We start from the raw sequence: 22,527 nt of genomic DNA, 5'->3' as shown, positions 1-22,527 counted from the left end.
TGTTAGAAGTGACGGAGCCTTACAGGCCCTGTTGGCTGATTTCCCCTCCTTTTAAATGGTGCTTTTTAAAGGAGGCACGTTGTACATTCCAAATACCTCTTCAAAATTCACACTCAACCAGATTTATCAGCGCCTTTCTATCTCTCTTTGTGGCACCTCAAGTGTTGCGTATCAGGGATTGAATTTATACTTCATGTCCCTGGGATGAATAAGCTCTCTGTTTATATTCATGGGGCCAGATCTTTCAAATGATCCTTGAGCCTGTGTCAGTGCATGTTTTCTCTGACTTCCCAGCTGACTGTGAAGGCTGCAGAGAGGTGCCAGAAGGGGCAGCTGTCTGTGCTAGGCTGTCTTCCAGGACTGCTGAGCTGCAGCAGCCCTCTGTCACCAGGAGCTCACAGTGCCCAAGGCTTTCCTGAGAAATGCACCTATGTCTGATGCTGATCAGGCAGCAATTTGGGTTTCAATCTTTATCTCCCTCAAGCATTGCGCCGTTGCCAGAGTGCAACAGAGGCATCTGGCACCAAAGAGCTGCTTTCTTAAGCAGTCCTCAAATTGCTGCTTGAATGGAAGATTTCTAAACACATCCAGGCAGCTGTATGCTCACTCTCTGTGTGTGTATGTGGGCTTGTCTTTCAACGGGGGAAGAAAGGTTACCTTCAAGCAAACAAGCTCAAGCTTTTTTAAATGAGCATTCCATAGGTACCTGCAGTTCTTACTCTTTCTCAAGGTCCCTCCAATGTATAGCATTATGCCTACAGTTGGCAGTTGAAAGTTAACACTAGGTATGCTCTGACCTATGTTTTCATTGCTGTAGCATGTGTCTATCCATTGCGGACACTAAGGCTCAAAAAAGATGAGAGTCTGGCCAGGAGTTGCAGAACATGTGTATGCTTATGGAATCAAATGTGCCTGTGGACCACGCACCTTGAACAGCTGTATCTCTGTTCGGTAACCTCATCTTGCCTGTTCTTCCTGTGTGCTGAAGGAGCTTCTTAAAGACAGTCCAGCCTGAGCACCTTAAGGGAAAAAAGAAGTAACTGGATAGTCTTGAAACTGGCTTAATCCAGCTTGGTTGGGCTGTTACTGAAAAGAACCATCATCTCTCAGTCCCTTCCTGCCCCACATGCCCCCTTTCCATTTACTTGATCCTTCCTCTTCCCTAATACCTGCTCGTGTGCTTTGGTGGCTTTGCAATTAGCTGGATTAGCTCATTGATTTTGTTAAAAACTAATCCTGAAGAAAGAAATCCTTAAGTGCTTTAGACAGCAGAATGGGAAATGAAGGAATATGCAGTGTAGGAACGGGCAGGATTGCAGCACAGTTATTGCTTGCACCTTTTTGAATACATGTTATTTTAAGATATTCTTCCTTGGTTTAAGATTACTAGGTATTGCCAGGAAACCTGTGCATCTGTGAATTTTAATTTCTTGGGCTGTAATTTTGCTTTGCAAGTGAAATTACATGAATGAGGATTTCACCAAGGAAGTAAGAACTTCTGTGAATTATCCAAGGGTGAAAGAGAACACTGCAAAATGTTACAGTAAGCTTTTCATGCAGATGAACAAACAAGTAAAATTCTCTGGAAACTGTAGAAATTGCAGTGATCCAGCCTATCTCCTCGCCCACAAATTATCCCTTAAATGTGCAGCCACATATATTTGATTTATTTTTGATTGACTTAACAATACAAGAGCCAAATGAATTAAAAATGAAGCTACTTTCTGAACCTCAGTGTTTCATCACATGCCAGGAATCCAAAGTGCTTTGCCATGCTGTTTGAGAGAGCATTCTATCATCATCAGTAATAATTTCTGAGTAATTACATTAAACTATCTCTGTGCATCTAAATAAACAAATAGTCTGTGGTTCTGTAGAATGTGCATGTGTGCCAAGTGTGAGACTTGGCTAGCTGAAATTGTGATGCTTTTAACATAGAAACATTCGGCTCCATTTAGTATCAGCTCTCAGTGTTTGCACCAACTTTAAGACTGGCTTGCAAGAGACGCTGGTACTTGGTAGGGTTTTTTCCTCCAGTGCCTTTTAGAAGCTTTCATATAGGTATAGTTCTTGATTTACTTACTACTTATTAGTGTTTTAGAGGTATTTAAAAGAAGAATGTTATTAGGTTGTCACTCATTTTCTTCAACCTGCTTTATCAGCTGAGTAACATGTACGCTGTTGACCAGTAAGAATTGTCATAAAATTCTGTGTGTAAGAAATGTGTAGTTCAGAAGTGATGAACAGTCTCTCTCATAAGCTGTCTTAATACTTGGTTTTTATAGACTTTTATTGTTTTTTAAAATTGAAGCTGATTATTTTGTTACTTGGTTTTTAAAGTGGATGAAAATGCAAATTATGCAGTATGTCTAGAGGGGAGAGGTAAATGCTCACTTTGAAAGCTGAGAATTTTTGTGGTTAGGGGCATTTGTTTCTGTGTGCCAGATGACTTGGGGTTGACAGAGGACCACAACTGCAGCTAGTCAGGCAAAACACAATTCAAGTGTGAATATTCTAAGTCCTTGCCTTTAGGCATAGAAAACTAGTCTGCACTCACGCTTAGCAGAAGTTTGCACATAAGCAGACCTTAACACAGTGCAGTGAGTATTTAGAGTGGCACCATGATGTTGCAGCCTTCCCTCAGAAGGTGACAGCAGTGAGGAGTAATAGCAGTGGCAACCACTTCTTTTCATCAGCCAGTCTCACAGGACTTGGCAGAAAGCATCGATTCTCCTACTGCTGTTTCTCAGATCTGGAAAAGGAGGTTGAGCTGTAATGCCTTGAGCACCAATGTCTTGTGTACATCACATAGAGGACTTTCTGGTGGAACCCTTTATGCTGCTGAAAAATACCAGTTCATGGGAAACAGAACACTTTGCAGAAGTATGTTGCATGTGATGAAAATTTGATTCACATAAAAGTGGTTTTGAGAATATTTCAGTTTTATATTTCAAAATTACTTTATTTCAGTTTCAGCATAAAATGTAATAAAGACTGGGGAATACAAACAGGGAAAAAATATTTTAAAGTTTCTCATAAACCGTAACTAAGATATTTTCATTTATTTTCCAAAGGAAAGACATTCACAGTTGAGAAATGGGCCTTAAAATAAACAAACAAATAACTAGTACAGCTCTGCCATTAAGTTCCAGTATCATGTTCGTAGTTCCTCCCCTGCTTCTTTGCTGTGGGAAGACTATAATTTATTTCAGCTGTTTTTCTCAGGATGCTGTGTTTTTCCCAGTGCAGCTTGTGAATCAACATGGGTAGAATTAGGGTGCTGCTGCCCTGTCCTCTGGCACCATCTTTCTCCACTAACTGCTCGTAGCATTTGGCAGGTAGATAACAACAATTCTTTCCTCACTGACCAGCGTGCAAATCTGAGCAGGGCTAGGTGAGAAAGCGAATAAATTTTACATAATCTTACAGTGCGGACTCAGGTCTGTATGAGTAGCTGTTACCCTGTGCAGACTGCAAAGGGAGGTAGAAGTAATATCATTTCTGTTGTTTCTTGTTCAGCATATCAAAAGTGCTTAGAATTGAACTGTGGGGATGCTGGTATCTATTCTTGTTTCTTTAAAACGAGAGAGCCTTCTGTGTCCTGATAGCCTCCTGATAAAATGGATGATAAGTTTTGTGATAATTATTTTTAGGCAGTGAATATCTTACTCCCTCTTTCTCCACATTCATCCTAAATGTGAGTCGTCAGCTTTTAGATGCTTTGTACCTAACAGAAACTCTTCTAACTTGGTCCCTGACAACTCTTGCTTTGAGAAAGGTCAAGGAGGGCAATCACAGCTTCACTTTTAACACAGTGTGATTATTCTTTTTTAAAATAAATTTATTTTATGCAGTATCTAATAAAAAAAGACTGAATAAAGTGAATGAGTTGCAATATTAAAAAGTTCAGATGTGGTGGGAGAGGACTTGTTGTGAGGAGTTTGTGATTTCATTGGTGTTTAGAAGAAGTGCAGGTAGGCTTTCGTCTCCACGGTTAATAGTATTTATGAAGAAAAGAAAAATGGCCACAAAACTTCAACGTAAGTCTTTTGGTAGGGCAGTGTATTCTACTCACGTAGATTTTTCACTCAGACAGATCTGCAGAGAGCAGAGGGATGCACATCTTTATAATTTCTTTCTCCTCATCCAGATTTTGCATTTTTGTTTTTCATTTTAATTTACTTTCCAGATAAAACCGGTGTCTTAATTGTGAAGATCTTAGAAATGTTTGAAGAGTGTACAATACAAGTTGCCATCTGCCAGCAGCTGGAACAGTCTCCTGCTATGCTTTCATCCGATGATGCTGTCATCAGTGCAGGAGAACCAATACTCAAAGTCCTCTTTGCAAGAGAGACAGCAGCTCACCTGAAGAGCAAGCCACAGGATGTCATCCACATCTACCCTCCATGGTGAGTAGGGAGAACGGGCCACGCTTGCTGTAGCACTGCAGAACAAAGTGGGGTTGGTGGCATGCTGGCTGCACTCTTGTAGGAAAGACCTTCTGGAGTAAGGGGGGGGCAGGGCTTTCTTCTGGTCATCTGTCTCTGGCAGATGGAGAGACTTTGACAGATACCTTAAAGGTATCTCAGATAACAACTAAATGTGTATCATAATGCCTTTAGTGTTGCTCAGGGCTTCAGTTTTGTTTTTACTTAATATTTTTGAGTTTAGAGGAATGGAAAGGCCTGAGCAATGTCTTATCAATGATAAGGCCAATAAAGTGCATACTTTCTGGTAGCAAAGTAGTTCAGGAATGCTCATCTGTTGCTGTGAGTATGGGTATAATGTTTCAGTGGAAAAGCCTGTATTAACTGTACAGCATTCAGCAAAAACAACATGCAGCTAAAAAAGGGGGGGGGGAGGGGAGAAGAAATGAGAGTTTCATGTTGTTCTTAAGGAATCATTAGACACATTTTTAGTAGTTCCATGTTGCTGCTGCTGTCACTGCCTTCAGTTCCCCAAATTCCTCTCCGGTGCAACCCTTTCTGGAATTCTTCAAAATGTTTGGTCTACATTTGTGATTTTTTCTGAATTGGATTACTTTGCTGATTTCAAGGGGTAGCATAAAGCGATGCTTTTCTAGAAAAGCAGTTGGTTGATGGTGGCTGTAGGCTGGAATGTCTGCTCTTTATAAAACTTCAAGAGAACTTCAAAGTGGGAATATTACTTCTTCTTTTCACTCTTCTCCACCCAAAGTATAAAAGAGGAAGTATTTTTCTTCTTATGTATTTCAGCATTCATTACCAGAGTTTTAACCTCCAGCTGCAGCAGAATCCTGCCTCTAGTGTTTGTCAATATCCTTTTGCAAAATAGCTCTTCCTGTTTTGCAGAGGTTCGTACCTGGTTTTTATCTTTATTGATAGTTGCAAATCTTTTTTAGGTTCCCCAATTTGTAATCTTTCACTTCTAAAATGTTGGTTAGCTCTTTTTGGAGGTGATTCAAAAATTAATTACTTAATCTGTGGTTTATTATGGCTACAGATACAACTATTGATATTTTACATGTGAAAAGATCAGTAGCTAAGGGAAATACAGTTGAATAAATTAAGTCCTAGTCTAATATGAAATAAGTCACTGCTGCTTTGTTTTTTTTCTTCCTCCCACCCCAAAGGTACTAACGTTTGTTCTTTTTTACCTCTTCCTTCAACAAGTTTCCTTTCATGCTTTACATTTGCTTTTGTTTCCGTTTTCTTCTTGTTTCTCTCTTCTGCAAACTGCCGTCTTAGTTCTGTTTTCCTCTTTATGTTTCCTCTGTATAGACCTTAACCTACACAAAGATTTTTGTACCAGCAAAGCTGTTTTAGTTAGGGTGTGATTCAATCTCTTTTGTCCCCTCCTTTTTTCTTTCCCCAAATGGTTACTGTTAGTATGCTTAGCATGTTTAAGTCCCAGACTGCTCCAGCTTGTTCCATGTCTGCTTTGGGGAGATGTAACAGATCCTTTCCAGACTACAAGCATCCATAACTGTACTAGTGTAGTCTTCTCATTTGTTTAAATTCTAAGATGTTCTGGACATAAAACTCATTCATATATATATGTGTGTATATATATATATATATATATATATATATAAACTGAGATTTCCTGAGAAAACTTTATAGCTGACTGTTGTTCCAGAAATACCACTTTTTATTTGCTTTTGTTTTTTATTTCAGTAGGATGCACTTTTCATGTAAGCAAAAGGTTACTTCATAAACCCAGAATGTTTTGGCAGGGGATATGTCTGTGTGGTCAGAGTTGCTGTCCTTACCAATGTGACTCTCAAGGCGTTTTATAAAGACATTAGTCAACAGTGGCAAAACTGCATTATCTCTAGTCCTATTTTCTATCGTTTTGGAATTATCTTAATGTCAGTCGTCTCTTTGTTTACTTGCCAGAAGTCCAAAGAAGTTGGGCTGGATACTGTTAAACTAAACCTACTGGAGGCGGGGAGGGGGGAGGGTGAGGAGTGGTTTTGTTTTAGATTATTATTTGGCACTTCTAGTTTACATTAATTGGAAATTGGACTTCTACACTTAATGGAAGTTTCCTCTATCGCATTTCCAAGCTTCTATTCTGTTAAACTCTTATGTGAGAGCTGTGCTGAAATGTAGTTTCTGTTACTCTGCGTTGAATTTTCTGTCGTTAAAAACAAATACTATTAGGGTTAAAATGCTTTCCTGTTGATTCAAATGTGTGACCAGTGTAAAAACGAATTAACTAACTCTAACCTTGACATAATGAAATAAGCATATTTATATATCTTACTGATAACACCAGTCAGAAGCAAAAGGGAACAAATAAAGAACTAAATGCAAGGGGGGACAATCTTTAAATGATCTGTGTGCACTTGGACACACAGCACATTGTGCGTCGTTGTCCTGTATTTTGAGATATTTGTATGGTAAGGCAGAATGGGTTGACATGGGGTGGTTTATAAGTGGACTGCTTCTACTGCTGTAAAGTAACGTCCTGAGAGTAGAATTCTTTGCTTTTTGCTTTCTCACCAGGCAGCTGGGTAGGTTAAGATGCAGACACACAGGCTGCTGCTTCTCTATGTGACTATTTATAAGCAAAATTTGAATGTATAATTTTGGAACCTTTGTAAAATTACTTTGCTTTTTTAACTGTATTTGTATGTGTTGTGAACTCAGTGCACAGCTTGGTATGTGAAATGTCTCTGGCAGTAGACGCATAAATACTTTGGGAAGCAGTGTTTAGAGATGTGTTGATATATTTGTTGGTATTTGTTTGCATACAGAATCCCATGATACTTCAGCACTAGAATACAAGCAATTGAATTTAAAAAAAATAAAGTATTGACAGGAGTCTGGTTATAAGAATCTTACCAACCTGGACATCGCTCATGAAGAGTGGTCCCACCAGCTTTTAGAGGAGCTTTGTGTCAGAGTAAGAGTTTGCAGCACTGAGCCCTGATTTCTTTATAACTGGATATGGATTTCTTCAAGTTTAGTGTCTTAAGGTACCTATTTACAGTATTGAATGAAAGGGATTTCATGTGAGAATTGTCACTTGCTACAGGGAAACCAACCCTGACAGGCTGATTAACATTTTCAAACCAGCGTGCCTGGTGGAGGAAGGAGCTCAGCTACAGTGCCTCTGAGCTGTCTGATGGAAGACTGCTCTGATCTTGGGGCTGTGTAGAAGTATTATTGCAGTGTTGTATCTAAATAAAGCCTATTAACTTGGACACATCACATGAAAATGGTTGAGTGTTTTGGGCTGGAGCTGGTTTGTGTCTGGCGAGCTGGGAACACAACAGGCAAAAGTGCTCAGCCCTGCCAGCCCCTGCCTGCGCAGGCTTGCCTTTGGTTGTCTTTGCAGCACCTGAGCAATTTCTTGGATTAAGATTTTAAATGAACACCTCATAATTTTTACAAACTGAATCTGAATCATTAAGTGGTTTTAACCACTGGAAAATAAAAAGCTTATTACTAAGTCTAATTAAATTGATTCCTAAGTCTTTATTCACTTTGTAGAAATACATATCCATCAAAAAACAAAGACTGCTTGGTACTGCAAAGATGTGAGTGAATGGCAGCAAAGGCTTCCTGGTTCCACTGGTGGTGATTTTATGGCTTCAATTTATCTGAGGTTAATTTGTTTGTTTAATTGTAAAAATGATAGAAGTAATTTACCATACCTAACAGAAAGTGGTAAAAGTTGGCATTTTTTGAGACTTCAGGATTCATTTTTCTGTTGACAGCAGGGCTCGAGGACGGTTTCCTTCAGATACTTCTGCCTTCTGCTCATAGATATGTCTGCTGTTGAATATTCAAGATAAATTAACCTGAAGAAAATGGTGCAGATTAGAAGTCTTCCTTGCAATTAAATTTAACGACTCTGAAATGTTTTTCATGTGTTTCTGAAGTTAAACTACTAGAAGTGTGTTGATATTAATACAGCTGTTGGCAATAGCAATGTAAACCACAGACGAAGTTTGATTTGGACAGGCTCAGATATCGATCTGTACCTACTGAATGTGATGGCCTGGTATGAAACCACTAGTTCAGGAGGTTCACGTGCTGCTGGTTAACTGGAGGGCTGGGACAGTATGAAGGAGACAGATCCACTTTGTGTTCTGTTCTTACATTGCCTGTAAACATTGGCAGTTATGCACTGGCAGCAGACAAGATCCTTGGCTGGATAGCTGCTCTTCCCTGTGCAACTTCTCTTCTCTGTGCTTAAAAAAAGGTGAAGAGGGGGAAAAAAAAAAGAAGAAAAAAAGTAAGTTTATTTTAGGAACTCAGTATGGTAAGTATATAAAACACTCTAACTCTGTGACATCAACAAGCAACTTCAGAGTTGTTCTTTAGTTTCTCATAACCTATGAAACCACAGGGAATCATAATTACTCAGCTTTGAAAGTGTTCCAGTGCCTGGTGAAAGTGTTTAATGTAGACTTCGCAATTCTACTTGCATTACACTAGATTCAGTTTCTCCTTAAAAGAGGTTTAGAAGAGTTTGAATTATTTACTGCCAAGAAGAGCTTGTACAAAACATTGCTGCAAATCAGTTGATACACAGCGAGGAAACCTTGCATCTCCATCCTTGAAGGTGGGCCAGTGATGGAAGTTGCAGTAGAAACATGCAGGCAAGCTGAACAAGTTTATGTACGGGAAGCGATCTACTTTTGTGGACTTACGTATTCTACTTTAGAATTATCCTGGAAATGCTGTAGTCTGTTTTGTTGGCTCAATAACAGGACTTAGGATAAGTGGATATGTTGCTGTGATTTGTCTGTTGTCTTAATACACTGTCTTACATTGCATACTCTTACATAATCCTGGTGAGCAATAACAGTACCAACACGGGGAGCTAACATGAAGTAGGTGCTTTGACCTAGCATGTGTGACTGGTGTTGAAGAGGGTTTGCCTTCCATTTGATGAAGATGGAGACTTTTTATCACTGTTGCTCTCACCCATCAAGGGAAGCATTTAAGAACATTGTTACAGAATACCTCCCTATCACAAGAAAGAACATGTGAAAGTAGGATCTTGGGCTTCATATATTAATGAAATGCAAAAATGACCTAATGCTGCTCTGTAAGAAAGAAAAGCATCTATATCCTTTGAAATTTTCTTTTTCCACAAAGGTAGAAAATGAATATGAATTAAAGACATGTATGGAACATCTTTTACACAAATTCAGTTTCTCTACTTACTCCACAAAGAGGCAGCTTCTTTGAATCTTGATTGGTCAGTTGGACAAAACTGATCAATGTTCACAATCTTCCTTTGATGAAATCTAAGCGTTTACAAATATATATATACACATACATATAAAAATATTCAAATGGATGGAAAAGAGGGGAAAAAAAGATCCCTCCCATCAGAAAGATGTCAGCTCTGCCTTTACATTCTTTCTTTGAAGATGTTACAATAGCAGAGTGGGAGGACCCTGATAAGAGGGACAAGGCTCACTCAAAAGATAAAATTCTACAAAACTTCAGAGCTGTAAAGCCAGTGTGGGCACTATTTCTAAAGTACATATGGGAATGGCCTTGGAGCCAAAGATCAGATCATATCTGCTTGGAATTGCTTCTCGGAGGTCATGCAGTTGTGAAAATAGAAGCTTCTTTCAGAAGAAGCTGAAGCAGCTGCAGGTTTCTTGCAAGTGTGTATATTTTTTTTTGTTAGGATATACCTTTCTTAGTGCAATCAATTCCAAAGAGATCAGTTCTCTTTTGAGAATAGGAATACAGATACTTTTTGTGAACAGAAAGTTGTCTCTAACAAGCTTTTAATATAATTTCTTCAATGCTTCTGTTGCTTTGTCCATTCTGACAGAGCAGGCCTTGGGGTTTTACTAATTTTTCTATTTTTAAAAATAAATTTGGTTTTTTTTGTCCATCCCCTCATGTAAAGGGAGAAAGTTGTATCTGTAGAGCTGCTTAGGTATATCCTATTTTATGTCTCTAGAACTAAAGACATTAAACTATTAGTATTATTTGTGTTTATTCACCTTGCATGTAGAATATCAAAACACCACCCTTTCTTAGTAATCAGATCAATGAATAATTATGATCCTTCGTAGGTGGATGACATAATTGGGGAAAAAAAAAAGCATTATAAAGCTTTGATTCCAAGAGGAGAATAAATCATTTATGTCATTTCTATGATTTGTCACAATCGCCTGCAGCAACAGATACCTGGTATTTTGGATATGGGTTATGTCTAAGAAACATAGCAACATGGTTGCACTTTTACAGGGAGATAGATGTGCTTGTTTTTATAACATGGCATAGATAGATGTATTATATGGATGTCATACATAAAACATTAGTACCCTGAAAAACAAAGATGAAAGAACTGCTCTCTATGAAAGGGTTTTTCCATGGAGAAAAGAACAGAAGCATGTTTGGGGAAGATGGGAGCCTCAAGAAAATAGATTGAGAGTTCTGTAGAAGATTAAAACTGGATTTTTAAATAGGACTGTCTGTCTCTGGGTTCATAGCTGGTGGCATCTTGACACACTGAAAAAGGGGAATTTCCACTGTATTGTACCAGTGAAGCACTGGGTTTTGTTGATATGTTTGCTTTCGGCCAAATCAGAGGGGTCAAAAGCAAGTGGTGTGTTTGCGAAGCAGCAGCTTGGTTTTTAGGTCAAGGTTGAAATGCATTGTTGTCAGCACAGAAACCTCCTGCAGGGGTAGAATATGTCTGTGTGTCTGTCCAGATAGCTGTCTGAACTGGGTACGTGCAGCCAGCTGTTATGCTGCTGGCTCACACATGCAGCAAGGGCTATCCGGGTAGCCTGCACAGAGCTCGCCTACAAGGAGCATTGTGTTGTGCTCAGGAGGTAGTTCCATGGTCCAGAGGGAGCCTCCACCAGGACAACTTTCTTCAATATGGGCCATTTCACTTGTAAGAATAAAGAAGGAGGCAGTGGATGTAAATAGCCTGGTTTATGCTGGGGGGCTGGTTTTCCACGTTTGTGTCAAATATGAGAGATGGATCCAACATCGGTCCTACTAGAATGATTGTATTGTCCAGTTAATGAGAAAAATCTTAATCACCTTACCGTGGTGCTTACATGTTGAGGAATTAGCATACATTTGAGTCCATGGTTTTTTGGATCAGAAGAAGAAAATTATGGCTTTAAACATCCGTTCCTTATGGTCAGTGATGCTGTTTACATTTGATTTTTAGGTTACTGGAAAAAAATACTCGGTGAAAATGTCCTATCCTAATAATCACAAAATATTCTCATCCTGAAAGCTAATAATGTGTACTTTTTTTTTTTTTTAATGAAAGGTCTATACTTGAAACTTTCCAGCTTTTATAAGTGAGGAAATTCCAAGCATTTTGTAGTGACAGATACTGTTAGTGGGTAGTTGTCCACTGACGTCAAAAACAGAGGATGGCGAACAGCTTTGTTCAAGTCAACAAAAAATGTACCGTCTTGGATAAACTTTGTGTTAACAACGGAGCTATCAATGATATACGAGCAGCTTCACATGAGTTCCCATGTGCATTCAATCCAATGCTAAATTCCAGATCTTGTTTAATGAGCAACTGATGGAGCCAAGACCTGGCACTGCACAAAATCCTGCAGTCTGCTTTATCCAGTCATGAAGGAAAAACAAGCTAAATAAGTTCAGATGAACAAGTTCAGAATTACTGCAGGGTTATTAAAAAGTTGTGATTTGTATTCCTCTGCTAATGTTTATGACTAACACATTTGGGACGTGTAAAACAATACTTAATTTGTAAAAAGACTATGTGCCAAAATTCCTGCAGTAGTTTAACCACTAAAGAGCAAGTTTTGACTGTATGAATGGGTTTGTTTAAATGTTTAAGATTATTAGCAATCAGCTAATCTTTTTTTAAAAATTTACATTTTGAAAAATGATTATTTTTTCCTGTTGGATTGCTGTTCAGCACTTTCACTTTGTGAAATACAATGTATTTCCATAGCTTATCATGGAGAAGCAATTTTAAAGTCAAGTGCCATTCTCTTTAGCAGGTGTGGTTTGCTACTGTAATGGTAGGTGTGTAGTAAGATTTTTGCATGCAGTTGTGTATGCAGTTGTGTTGGGCTTTGAATATGCTGGATATTTTATACCACAGTGGGTTTTCATGCTAAGCATGCTGGTGCCCTTATTCAAATTTGTGTGGGCGAAGAGATGGATAAAGTGTGAGTTTACCAAATTGTCATGTCTGGTCATTCCCTTCCACATGAAGGTATACTTTCTCAGACTCCTCCTCCTGTATGTCATATTTAGCTAAGCAAAAGTTAATGACTATACTCCTAGCAGAAATAATCATTAAAACCCCAAGTATTACAAAAGGGGAATGTTGCTTTCAAGCATTTGAAAAATTTGGAATGTTGCTACCCATAATGCAGTATTTAAAACATCCCTGCTATCCTGGGGGGTGGGGGCATGGGGAGAAGGGGGAAGAACAAATTTCGCTGTTAATTCTACCAGGCAGATCGCTTTCCTTTCGGTAAAAGCTCGTGGAAAAAATGCCTGTGGTTTTATGTATTTTTGGCAGCAAGAACGTACTTTGGTATATAAAGCAGTTCAGCTGTGAAATATTCAGTGCAGCCTTTTGTGTGTTTCATGAAGCTTCTCTTCCTACCATTCTTCTGAGTCAACATTAACCATGCATATTGCAATGTATTACTTCTCCCTGAGTGGTAGGCTCCTTTGACAGCTTCCCGAGATGTCTTGGAAAAGTATTCCTCTTGTTACTGTCCCAGTATAGCCTTCTGGCAGACCAACTTTCTCCCAGCAGAAGTATCAGAACAGTATCCATGACATTAGAAGTGGTGTACAACCATTAATTTTACCTTTGAGGGATTCACTGTGTGTTTTGAAAGCGAAGCAACTGGTGTGGCTCCAAAAAAATCATACTTGGCAGTATGTGGGAAGGTTGGAGGGTTTTTTTGTGGGTGTGGTTTTTTGGGTTTGTTTTGGGGTTGGTTTTTTTTACCCCGTCTTTAACCTCTTTGGACTCTGAAATGATATCTCTTGGCTCTCTCCTTGATAAAAGAGTTAAGAAGCCTAGTGAACATTTCTGTGGCTATTTCTGGTTTTGATGGTTCTTTCTTTCCCCCTTTCTTAAGTCTTGGGTTTTTATTTTTTTTATTGTGTGGTGCATGCTTGTTGTAGAGCACATCATGATGATGGGCTTTGCACAGTCTTCCTGGGAATTGCTATCCTTAGTGTCCATGTTCCTTGGGTGGCATAAAAGAGAGGACTGCATGTCCATCTTGAAGCTTCTGCTGCTGTTCACAGCACAGCTGTTAGGCCAAACCCAGGTCTGTCAGCGTCTTCAGCTAATACCTTGTAATTTGAAGTGAGGCTGTGAAGAAATACCTACCCCCTTTTGCCACCTCTGAAGTATTGCTGGGACAGACATTATAGATCATAACGTAACTACTCTGAAAAAAATGGCAGAATATCTACTAGAACGCTGTGTGCTACTGCACACTGAAAGCACTGAACTTGAGAACACCTTAGATTCAGTATAAAACCAGAAATTGCATTGATTGTATTTGTATTTTCATTTGTCTTCCTAGCATGGCACAGCGTGTCTGCCTTTTGCATTTCCCAGAAACAAATCACTTCCCCAAGTTGAGGTTTGTTTTTGAGAAACATGGGCAATTCAGCTAAGTGAGACTTGTACATTGCATCTGTGCCTTAGCAAGTACTGCTTGTCTTCTGGTTCCCTGAGCTTGTCATAAATAGTAATTTAATAGGGCTGATACTATTTTATGCATTGTGAATGTCCAGATTGAGGAAGAGATAAATTTTATTGATATAGGCTGTTGCTGGAACTTACAGGGTTTCTAGGCTTAAGGGAGCCCAGATTTACAGTAAATGTATATTATAGTTGTTCTTCCAGTTATTTGAAAACTTTTTATGTAGAATAGGATAGTTCGTTATTATCTTCCCTAATATTTCTTACCTTCCATCTCTCGGACAAAAATAAATAAGCTTCCCAGTATTTTCTTTGTCTTTTTGCAGACTCCTTTGTCCGACACTCATGGCGTGCCATTTGAGAAGTTGTGCATGAGGTGATTGTTTAATTTTGCTGGGAAGATATGTGACTCCAGGAGTTCACTTTCCAATCTTGCTGTACAGCCGGGAGCTATTTGCTAGCTATACTCAAAGCCAAGCCTTTTTTTTTTTTTTTTTTTTTTAAATAAAATCAACTTACCATGTTATCAGCTTTTAGAACAGTCCACCTAAACCTTGAGAATTGCCTTTGGTTGCTGGTAACTTCAGATATGGCTGTAATTTCCTGATTTTTGAGGATGGCCATGCAGGAAGGAATGGAATCCCATTAGGTTTACTGGTTACCCTGAAACAGCCCTTAGCACCAGCTGATCTTAGACAGGAAAATAAGGGGGGGAAGTTATTTCCACAGCCTAAATATAAATAAAACCTTTTGGGGTGGGGGGGAAGGCAACTCTTATATGTATTTATTTTTTAGATCAGACTATATATAAAAGTATTCTCTTCCTGTGTCTTCCAGTTGTTAACTGGTCCAAATCCTTACCTGTGATCACAAATCTTGTTCTTACGCAAACCCTACACCTTCATGGAAGAGATCTAAGATTTGGAAATGAGTGTAATCTTACGTGGAAAGCCCTTCTATGTCTCTTTAGATTAAACTCTCAACCAACATCTATTTTATAAATTAATATAGCTATTACTTGGTTGCAATGTTGGGTTTTGAAAGCCTTTATTGAAAAAAAATTTCCTATCCCACATTATCAGCTGTGTTGATGTACTGTGGCTATGTCTAGGAAGAGCGATTTCCATCCAGAATATGGACTAAATTTATTTAATATATCAAATTTATTATTAGATGTAGTTTGCTTATTTAACTGCTATCATAATGCTACGGCTTCGTTAACTACATTTATTGTGGACAGTTTGGAGGAGAATACTCCCTGCAAGCTAGCAAGACAAAATCCAGCCTTACTGTACAACCGCATCAGATGTTAAAACTTATACAAAATGCATATATTGATGTGTAAATTCTACATTATAAAAACACAGGAGCCAGGGTAGCATGCATGGTTTGTTATTGCTCTTGACTGAAACTGGGCATGATCATAATCAAATGTGTTAGGGCTGGAGTCTGGAATGAGAGGCCTTTGGGTCTGGGCATCAAAAGAGCAGAACTCTCCTCCCCTTCACTTCTGCTTTGGCTTTCCTCAGCTTCCTGAGCTATTTTGGAAGTGACACAAGCAGTCAGTCGCACTGGCGATGCATTCAATGCCACCTTCGTTGTACTCAGAGGTGAAGAACGCTTTTCCTCGGCTGTATTTCCCTTCTGTGTGCTGCACCCGTCCCTTGGCTGTACCAGACCAGTGGTTCTTGGGACTGCTGTATGCCGAATCAGTTAAATCATTTGCTTTGAACATGAAATATTTTAAGTTAGAGTTGTTGCGCAGTATGGCTCACGGTGTGGCCTTGCGGTGGCACCGAAGACCTGACTGAACAGGCACACGGCTGGGCACGGGCTGGGGCTGAGCCTCACAGGGCGGGCGCGCTTCGGGCAGCCTTGTGAACATTACATGAAAGCCACATCTTTCTCCTTGAGAAACTCCTGCCCACAGGAATCATTTTCACACAGCACTGTGGTGGGAAACCACTTTGCTAAATAGCGTTCCCAGGGTAATTCCCAGGGGCGGTGGCAGGCCGGCCGAGCCCCCGGCGCCGACAGCACCCGCTCCCCTTCCCTTCCCGCCGGCCGGCCTCGGGAGGTGGCGATGCTGTCAGCAGAAGCCCAGGTAAAACTGGTCTTGGTGACTGATCTCTCCCAGATAGCCTCGGTGCTTGTTTGCCCAGGACTTTTTCTGGCGTCCAAGTTTCATGTCCGTAAAGTGAAAGTCTGCAAAAGGGGGATTTGCTCAGGTTTGTGTGCTATTACTTTTGCCCAGCTTTTAATAAGTCTGTACATTATCTGTTCTAAATGTAGGGACGTCCATGAGACAGTCGCCGCACTGTTTACACAACCGTCTCCTCTGTAATGCTGAAGAAGGCCACATGCCATTTACTTGTAACAGGCTTAAAAACTTCACCAGACTGGTTGTCATTGGCCTTGAGTACTGACGAACCGTCCTCCACCTGGAGAGCAAAACTGATCGTGTTACCTGAGGTTTTATTTCTGCAAAACACTTGTAAATATTTCTGAAACTTAATTTTCTGCCCCCCTTCCATAAGATGTTTACGAACTTTGCTTTGCAGTGAGCTTCTCAGGGAGAAACTGAGACCTTTCCCTGCATGCCACGAGTTTTGTTAAGAGCTGTCTCCTAGCTATGACAGGCTTTTAACTTGTTGAAAGCCTAACATACACCTTTGTGGATTTGGTGGGGATATTTTCTTCTCTTTTCATATGTCAAATACTCCTACAATCTTTTTAACTGCTTCAGATGATCTTAAGACTTTTGTGTCTTGTGATCTTTAATGTTTTGTCTAATGCTGATTCTCCACCCTCGGGGGAAAGTACACAAGTTCTTGGTTTATGTTATCCCATTGCTTTCCTCTTCACGCTTTGTCTCCTGATTCTGCTGTGGTAAATCCATCATTGATTTTAAATTATCATGGAACTTTTCAACTTATTTAATTACTGGGTTCACCTCTCACTCTGTGTTGCTTACCAAGCCCCTCTGACAGATGTAATGGATTTCATCCATTAGAAGGTCAAATGGGGCAAAACATACAAATTCTTGGTGTATTTTACGGTAAGCAAAGAGCACATAGGATGACATTACCTTGTCATCCCCCACCTTCCTGTTGAACTTTATTTGCAACACAGATGCAAATCTATTTTTAGATTTCAAAGCTAAGATGAAATAACTTACCTAGCTATTTCTTGTTTTTCTCAAGGAAGGAAGGCAGAGTTTAGGTGCCTAATGCCGTACAATTTCTAGGAGGTTCAAATAATCAATCTGTAAGTGTCCGTCCTGTCTGCATGTGTGTCTGTGTGTGTGTCGCCGTCCTTGTTAAACAAAGATTGTTTGCTGGGTAGCAAACCTACCACCAGTCTTCTCTCTGTTGTGCAAATGGTCCAGCAGTGAACCCTGGAAAATGACTGGCTCCTTAGTATTACAACAGAGTAAAGATGGGCTTTCAGAAGCCCGCCTGGGGTTTTGAGCAGTTTGTCTGGCAGAATTTGCTGTATTCTGTCTCTCCAAATCAAATGGCAAGCCGGTGAAAGCTTTCTTCTGAGAAATCTGTTTTGCTGAGCTGTATGGGAGACTTTTTCAAAATTGAAACTGGAAAACCAATAATCTTAGACTCCAAAGAGGAAACAAGATATGGTGGGTTATTATCACCATAATTTCTGTCATTGTTTCTTTTTGTAGTCATTGCATTATCAGTCTTCTTATTGCTTGAACAATAAACTGAATATGAAGAAATATTTCACCTTGGGACTTTTATTTCTTTAAACACTGCTAAGTAATGCACTCTCATACTGTTGTGATAATAATAATATGGCTGCCCAAGCAGTAAAGCTTTGTGATCATAAAATTTTCACATTAAAGGAAGTAGATGCTACGTGCAAATATCAAACATGAAAATAAACACATTTAGAATTTTTGTTTTCTCCTTCCAAACCAAAGGGAAAGAAGAGACTTTCCTGTGATTTCAGAGTATTGTTAACAAGCCCTCATAGCCAGTAGGCGCCTGGAATGGTAAACAGCTTAGTAACAACATATTTTGATGTTAGGTTTATTGATATAATTTACTCCCCAAATTTATGTATAGGTGGTTCTATTTTACATTACAAAAGAAGTTTTCTGAGGTCCATTTGCCTAAAACAAAGTTTTTCATGGAACAGTGTAGCAATTTGACCTCATATCTGTGTATCCTTTTTTTGAATGTAAATATGAATACAAAGGCAATTAACTGGGTAATTTACCCAGCTGGACTGGGTTTGAAGTTCTGTAGGTAGGTATTGCTTTAAGTGCAGTTGGCATGCTGTCTCCTGCACACTGATGGGCTTTTGCTCAAGCGTGTATGGGACCTCAAAGTGTCTTAGTGCTAGGGATAGTTCACCCTCGGGAAGTTTGGTTTAGATAAGTATCTCAATTTTTTTGGGTACCGAAACCTGGAATGCAACAGCGAAATCTGAGGAGCACAGCCTCTCAGATCTGAGTCAGCAATAGGGCTAGACCTGCTCCTGTTGTTCACCTCTTCCACTGTCAGGTCTAGCCAGCAGCAGCAAACAGAGATGCATGAAAAGAAAAACCAGAGGGGAAAAGAAGGAGCATACTTGAAAACAGTATGGGCAGAATTCAAAACAGGGTTTGTGTCTAGGTTGTGCAAAAGTGAGGAGAAATTGCCACCTTCTCCCAGTATGGCTTTCCAAAACCTCAGGATGAGTTTAGTTCTCAGGGGCCTCTGCTTTTAGCCCTGCGTAAACAGGACTGTGCATCGTTAGCAGCTGGTGTCTGGTGTCACTTTAGAGACATAAACGTGAATCTATAAAATTAAAGCTATTTTTTTTCCTTGCTTCCGATCCTTTGCAGTTAAAGGTATTTCAGGTGTTACAGGGCACACTGCTATCAATTGAAATTGCAGTCTTGGAGAGTTATCCACTCAACAGCAGTGTAAGCAAGTGTGGAAAACTAACCACGAGAAGAGAGTCGATGTATTCTTCTTACTGATGTCTGGGTATTACTCAATTTTCTGATCTCTTTTTCTGTGCACCCGTTGTTTTCTAAACCTTGTTACTCATTAATGAAATCCCTTTTCTGTAGGTTCAAGAAAAGAAAGATGCTTCTCCCTCTAGAAATCAAGTGAACTGCTGTGGTTCTTCCAATTGGTAGTAAATGTATATCGTTCTGTGTTACTCTTTTGGTGAAAAACAGTATTTTTGTTAAAGTAGCTGTAGTCTTTGGAGGCTGAATTTCCAGTCTACCATCCACTTCATCTGTAGGTGAAGATCAAATCACTTTCCAGGTTTTGCCAGGAGAAAGTTGGTCGTGACTGAATGGCAGTGTGTGCTTGGTACAAGGCTTGTGAGTCACAGGTTCTTGAGGGGGAACTCCTGAAACACACCTGAAGCTTAATTCTGTGTGCCATGATAGAAGGAAGTTCTCACTGTGACTTCATTTACTTTTTTGGCATCCCAACATTATTGCTGGTGATAAAAGAATCGTGGAATGAATAAGTGGCTAAAACACGGGAGAGGAGAATGAGTTTAAGCTTTTGGGGAAGCTGAGAACACACCCCGGTTCTCATCACTTGTGTACGCTGTGCCCCTTCTAGTCCCCATTCAGACTTCAATACTAGGGATTAAAGACTCAAAAATTTTAAAATGTTTGTTTTTCAGAAATTCTAAAGTCTGCTTTTCAGAAGTGACCTATTATGATTTGCATGTATTTACATTTGGTAAGATGATGATTATTTTTTAAAAAAATCATTTCTGAAGAAAAAAGGGAGAACTTTTTAATCCTTAATATATAGCTGAAAAAGCTCTGTGCATATGTATCTCTGCATGTAGTATAAAACAAAAACTAGAAAACGGAGAAAAGATGTCAAGAACCAAAAAGTGTATTCTTCAATGACTCCAGGCCACCTTAGCTTGTGCTTAATTTTAGAAGGTACTAAGGACATATTTCACTTTCTTTGTCTTTTAGTTTAGAAAATGGACCAGTTCTACAGAGCCACTGTTTCTGTTTAGGTAACAGAATATTTTCCTTTTATTTCCTCCTAGTTCTGTTTTTCAGTCATAGAAATTTCTTGCACTTTCTCTCATTTCGTTGCAGAACATGAAAAAAGGTACTGTTTTTAAGTCATGTACACTGATCTGTTGCCATCAGTGAACTTCACTTAAATTTATATATGTATATAGAATGACAGATCAGCTGTTTTTTTCAGTAGCCACTGGCTGCAATGGCAGCAGGAAGCTGACTAGTGCTTTTCCAGCTCCCCATTAAATTTTATAAAATAAAATTAGTAAGTCTTCTTGATGTCACACTTTCCAACAATACCGATTTGTTTATATGATACATCATCTGAATATTGGTGATCTCAGGAGAAGAGGGAATAAAAGGTAGGTTTGGGTTTTCTGGCTGGTCAGATGCGGCCAGCAGGTGTAGCCAACGCTTGCGGGCAGGCTTCTTACCAGGAAAGCAATGTGTTTACTTACCATGCCGTTCTTCAGAGAGCAGGCTTCCTTTAAAGTTGTAGGTGGCATGAGGTTGGTCAGAGGGTAGACATTTGTTTGACCTTTTAGTTACAAGTGCCTACATTAGGAGAAACCCCAAATATATTCTATTTCTTAAATTGCCATGAGTGGAGTGAGAAGATGGGGAACGGAGACTGACAGACAACCTGCAGGTTTTGGAGCCATCTGGATCTTGATGCATAGCACTGTAGCTGAAGAGAGAGAATAACCCTAACAGCACATAGCTGATTAATTATGATTAATACTGAAAATTGTGCAGCAGTCTTCTAGTGTTTCCAGGTCTTTATTTTTTCATTGTGGACAGTCAACATTGAGAAATTTATATTTGTTATCTAAATATTGGGGGGGGGGGGGGGCGGGGAGTGATATATGCGAACACTTTACTACTACCAGTCATACTTCTCAGCTGTTCGGGATGAGTTTTGGCTTCCTCTGTAGTCCCTGGAAAATAATGATTAAGCTAACATCCATACATTAGGGTTTTGTTGGTTTTGGAGTGATGAAATTACATATTTGAAACTTTTTATGAGATCAAAGACACATGAAATGGAAAAGTGTTTCTTGAAGAGCTCTTTCTTCACACCTTTTAGAAATGCAGGTTTTTTCATACTATCTTTTTTTCATATTCCCTAACCTACCTTCCTGCTCCCTTGGCACGGTGGAATTGGGGAACTATCCTTCATCTTCATGGATCTGGTAACAACTACTGTTTATTTTCACTTTTCACTGCCTTTTTTCCAGGCAGGACATTTTCTAGAATTTTAAAAATCAATGTCTGAAAAAAATCAGACCTACTGTAAACATACTGAAAGGAGTAAACTCACAGTGTGCAACGCAACCAAAAATGTCTCTTCTAGAATTTTGGCTAACTGTTAATTTAAGAGTAGAATAAAATAATGCCATATATTGTTAATGTGTTCTGAGAAGTGATATGCAGAGTTGAAATTCCACCATCTCGTGTTGTTACATGGTCAAAGGTAGGTGTTGTATGAGAAGAGGAAAAAAAGAAAAACCCAGCCGAGAAGGTCTGTGTTCCAGAGGCGCGTTTGATGGTGGCTGCCAGCCCCAGGTATCCTTATCACATCGTGATCTCTTGGGAATGTCTTGTAAGTGAAAAAACAAACCACCCCGCGGCAGCGCGTCACGGTTTTCCTTGGCACCCCTCTGCAGCGTGCCTTCGTGTGAAGAAATGAGAAGCAAAATGAAAGAATCGTACAAGTCCGTATCTAAGCTGAGTTAAACTTAGCAGGGACCTGAAGTTTATCCAAAGCAGAAACTCCTATTTAAGGGCCAGGAGGGGTATACGGAGCGACTTGCGCCCACGTAAAGACGCCTGTCAGGGGCACTGTCGCCCCTTCCTAGGTTTATTTAAGCTCTGTTATGTGGGGAGAGCCAAGCGAACACCGGGAGCGATATGCCAGCTCTACAATCGACGCCGTTTTTGCGGGACCGACAAGTGGGTGGCTGCCGCCGCCTCTGGCTTTAGCGGCGGGGAGCCGGGGGGGGGGGGGCGGGGGGGGCGGTGGAGGAGGAGGAGGAGGAATGCTGCCGCCCTGACGTCAGGAGCTGCTCCTGGGAATGTTTTGCATTCCTCTTCCTGGCAGTGGTCAGGTGGCTTCCAGCAAGAAGGAAGGAACAGTCGCTTCCAAAAAGAAAAAAGAAAAAACCCTAAAATAAAAAAAAAAGGGGGGGGGAGTTCGCGAGGAGGAAAAGAACACTTTATAATAAAAGTATTGTGGGGGAGGCGCTTTTATTAAAAGCCAGATTGGGAATTGGAACCAGATGTTCTGCATTCGAAAGCTGCACGAATGTTAAATGCGTTTATTAATGACTGTGATGGCTGAGGTATTTGGCCATCTGCCT

The 22,527-nt window shown here is 39.8% G+C and overlaps 1 protein-coding gene across 4 annotated transcripts in view; it reads left to right on the top strand.

Annotated features, from left to right (window-relative positions):
* SPIDR (scaffold protein involved in DNA repair) overlaps nt 1-22,527 on the top strand; it is a 209,819-nt gene that overhangs the window by 77,246 nt on the left and 110,046 nt on the right. For all 4 annotated transcript variants that reach the window (XM_055799070.1, XM_055799069.1, XM_055799071.1 and 1 more), the window contains exon 8: nt 4,190-4,409. In XM_055799070.1, the coding sequence (XP_055655045.1) occupies nt 4,190-4,409 (220 nt within the window). The remainder of the gene's footprint in view (nt 1-4,189; nt 4,410-22,527) is intronic.

This window comes from Falco peregrinus, chromosome 3 (genome assembly GCF_023634155.1).
Source record: "Falco peregrinus isolate bFalPer1 chromosome 3, bFalPer1.pri, whole genome shotgun sequence".
NCBI classification, from domain to species: Eukaryota; Metazoa; Chordata; class Aves; order Falconiformes; family Falconidae; genus Falco; species Falco peregrinus.
The sequence above is the reverse complement of the archived record's forward strand: the minus strand, read 5'-3'. Positions and strand labels throughout refer to the sequence as shown.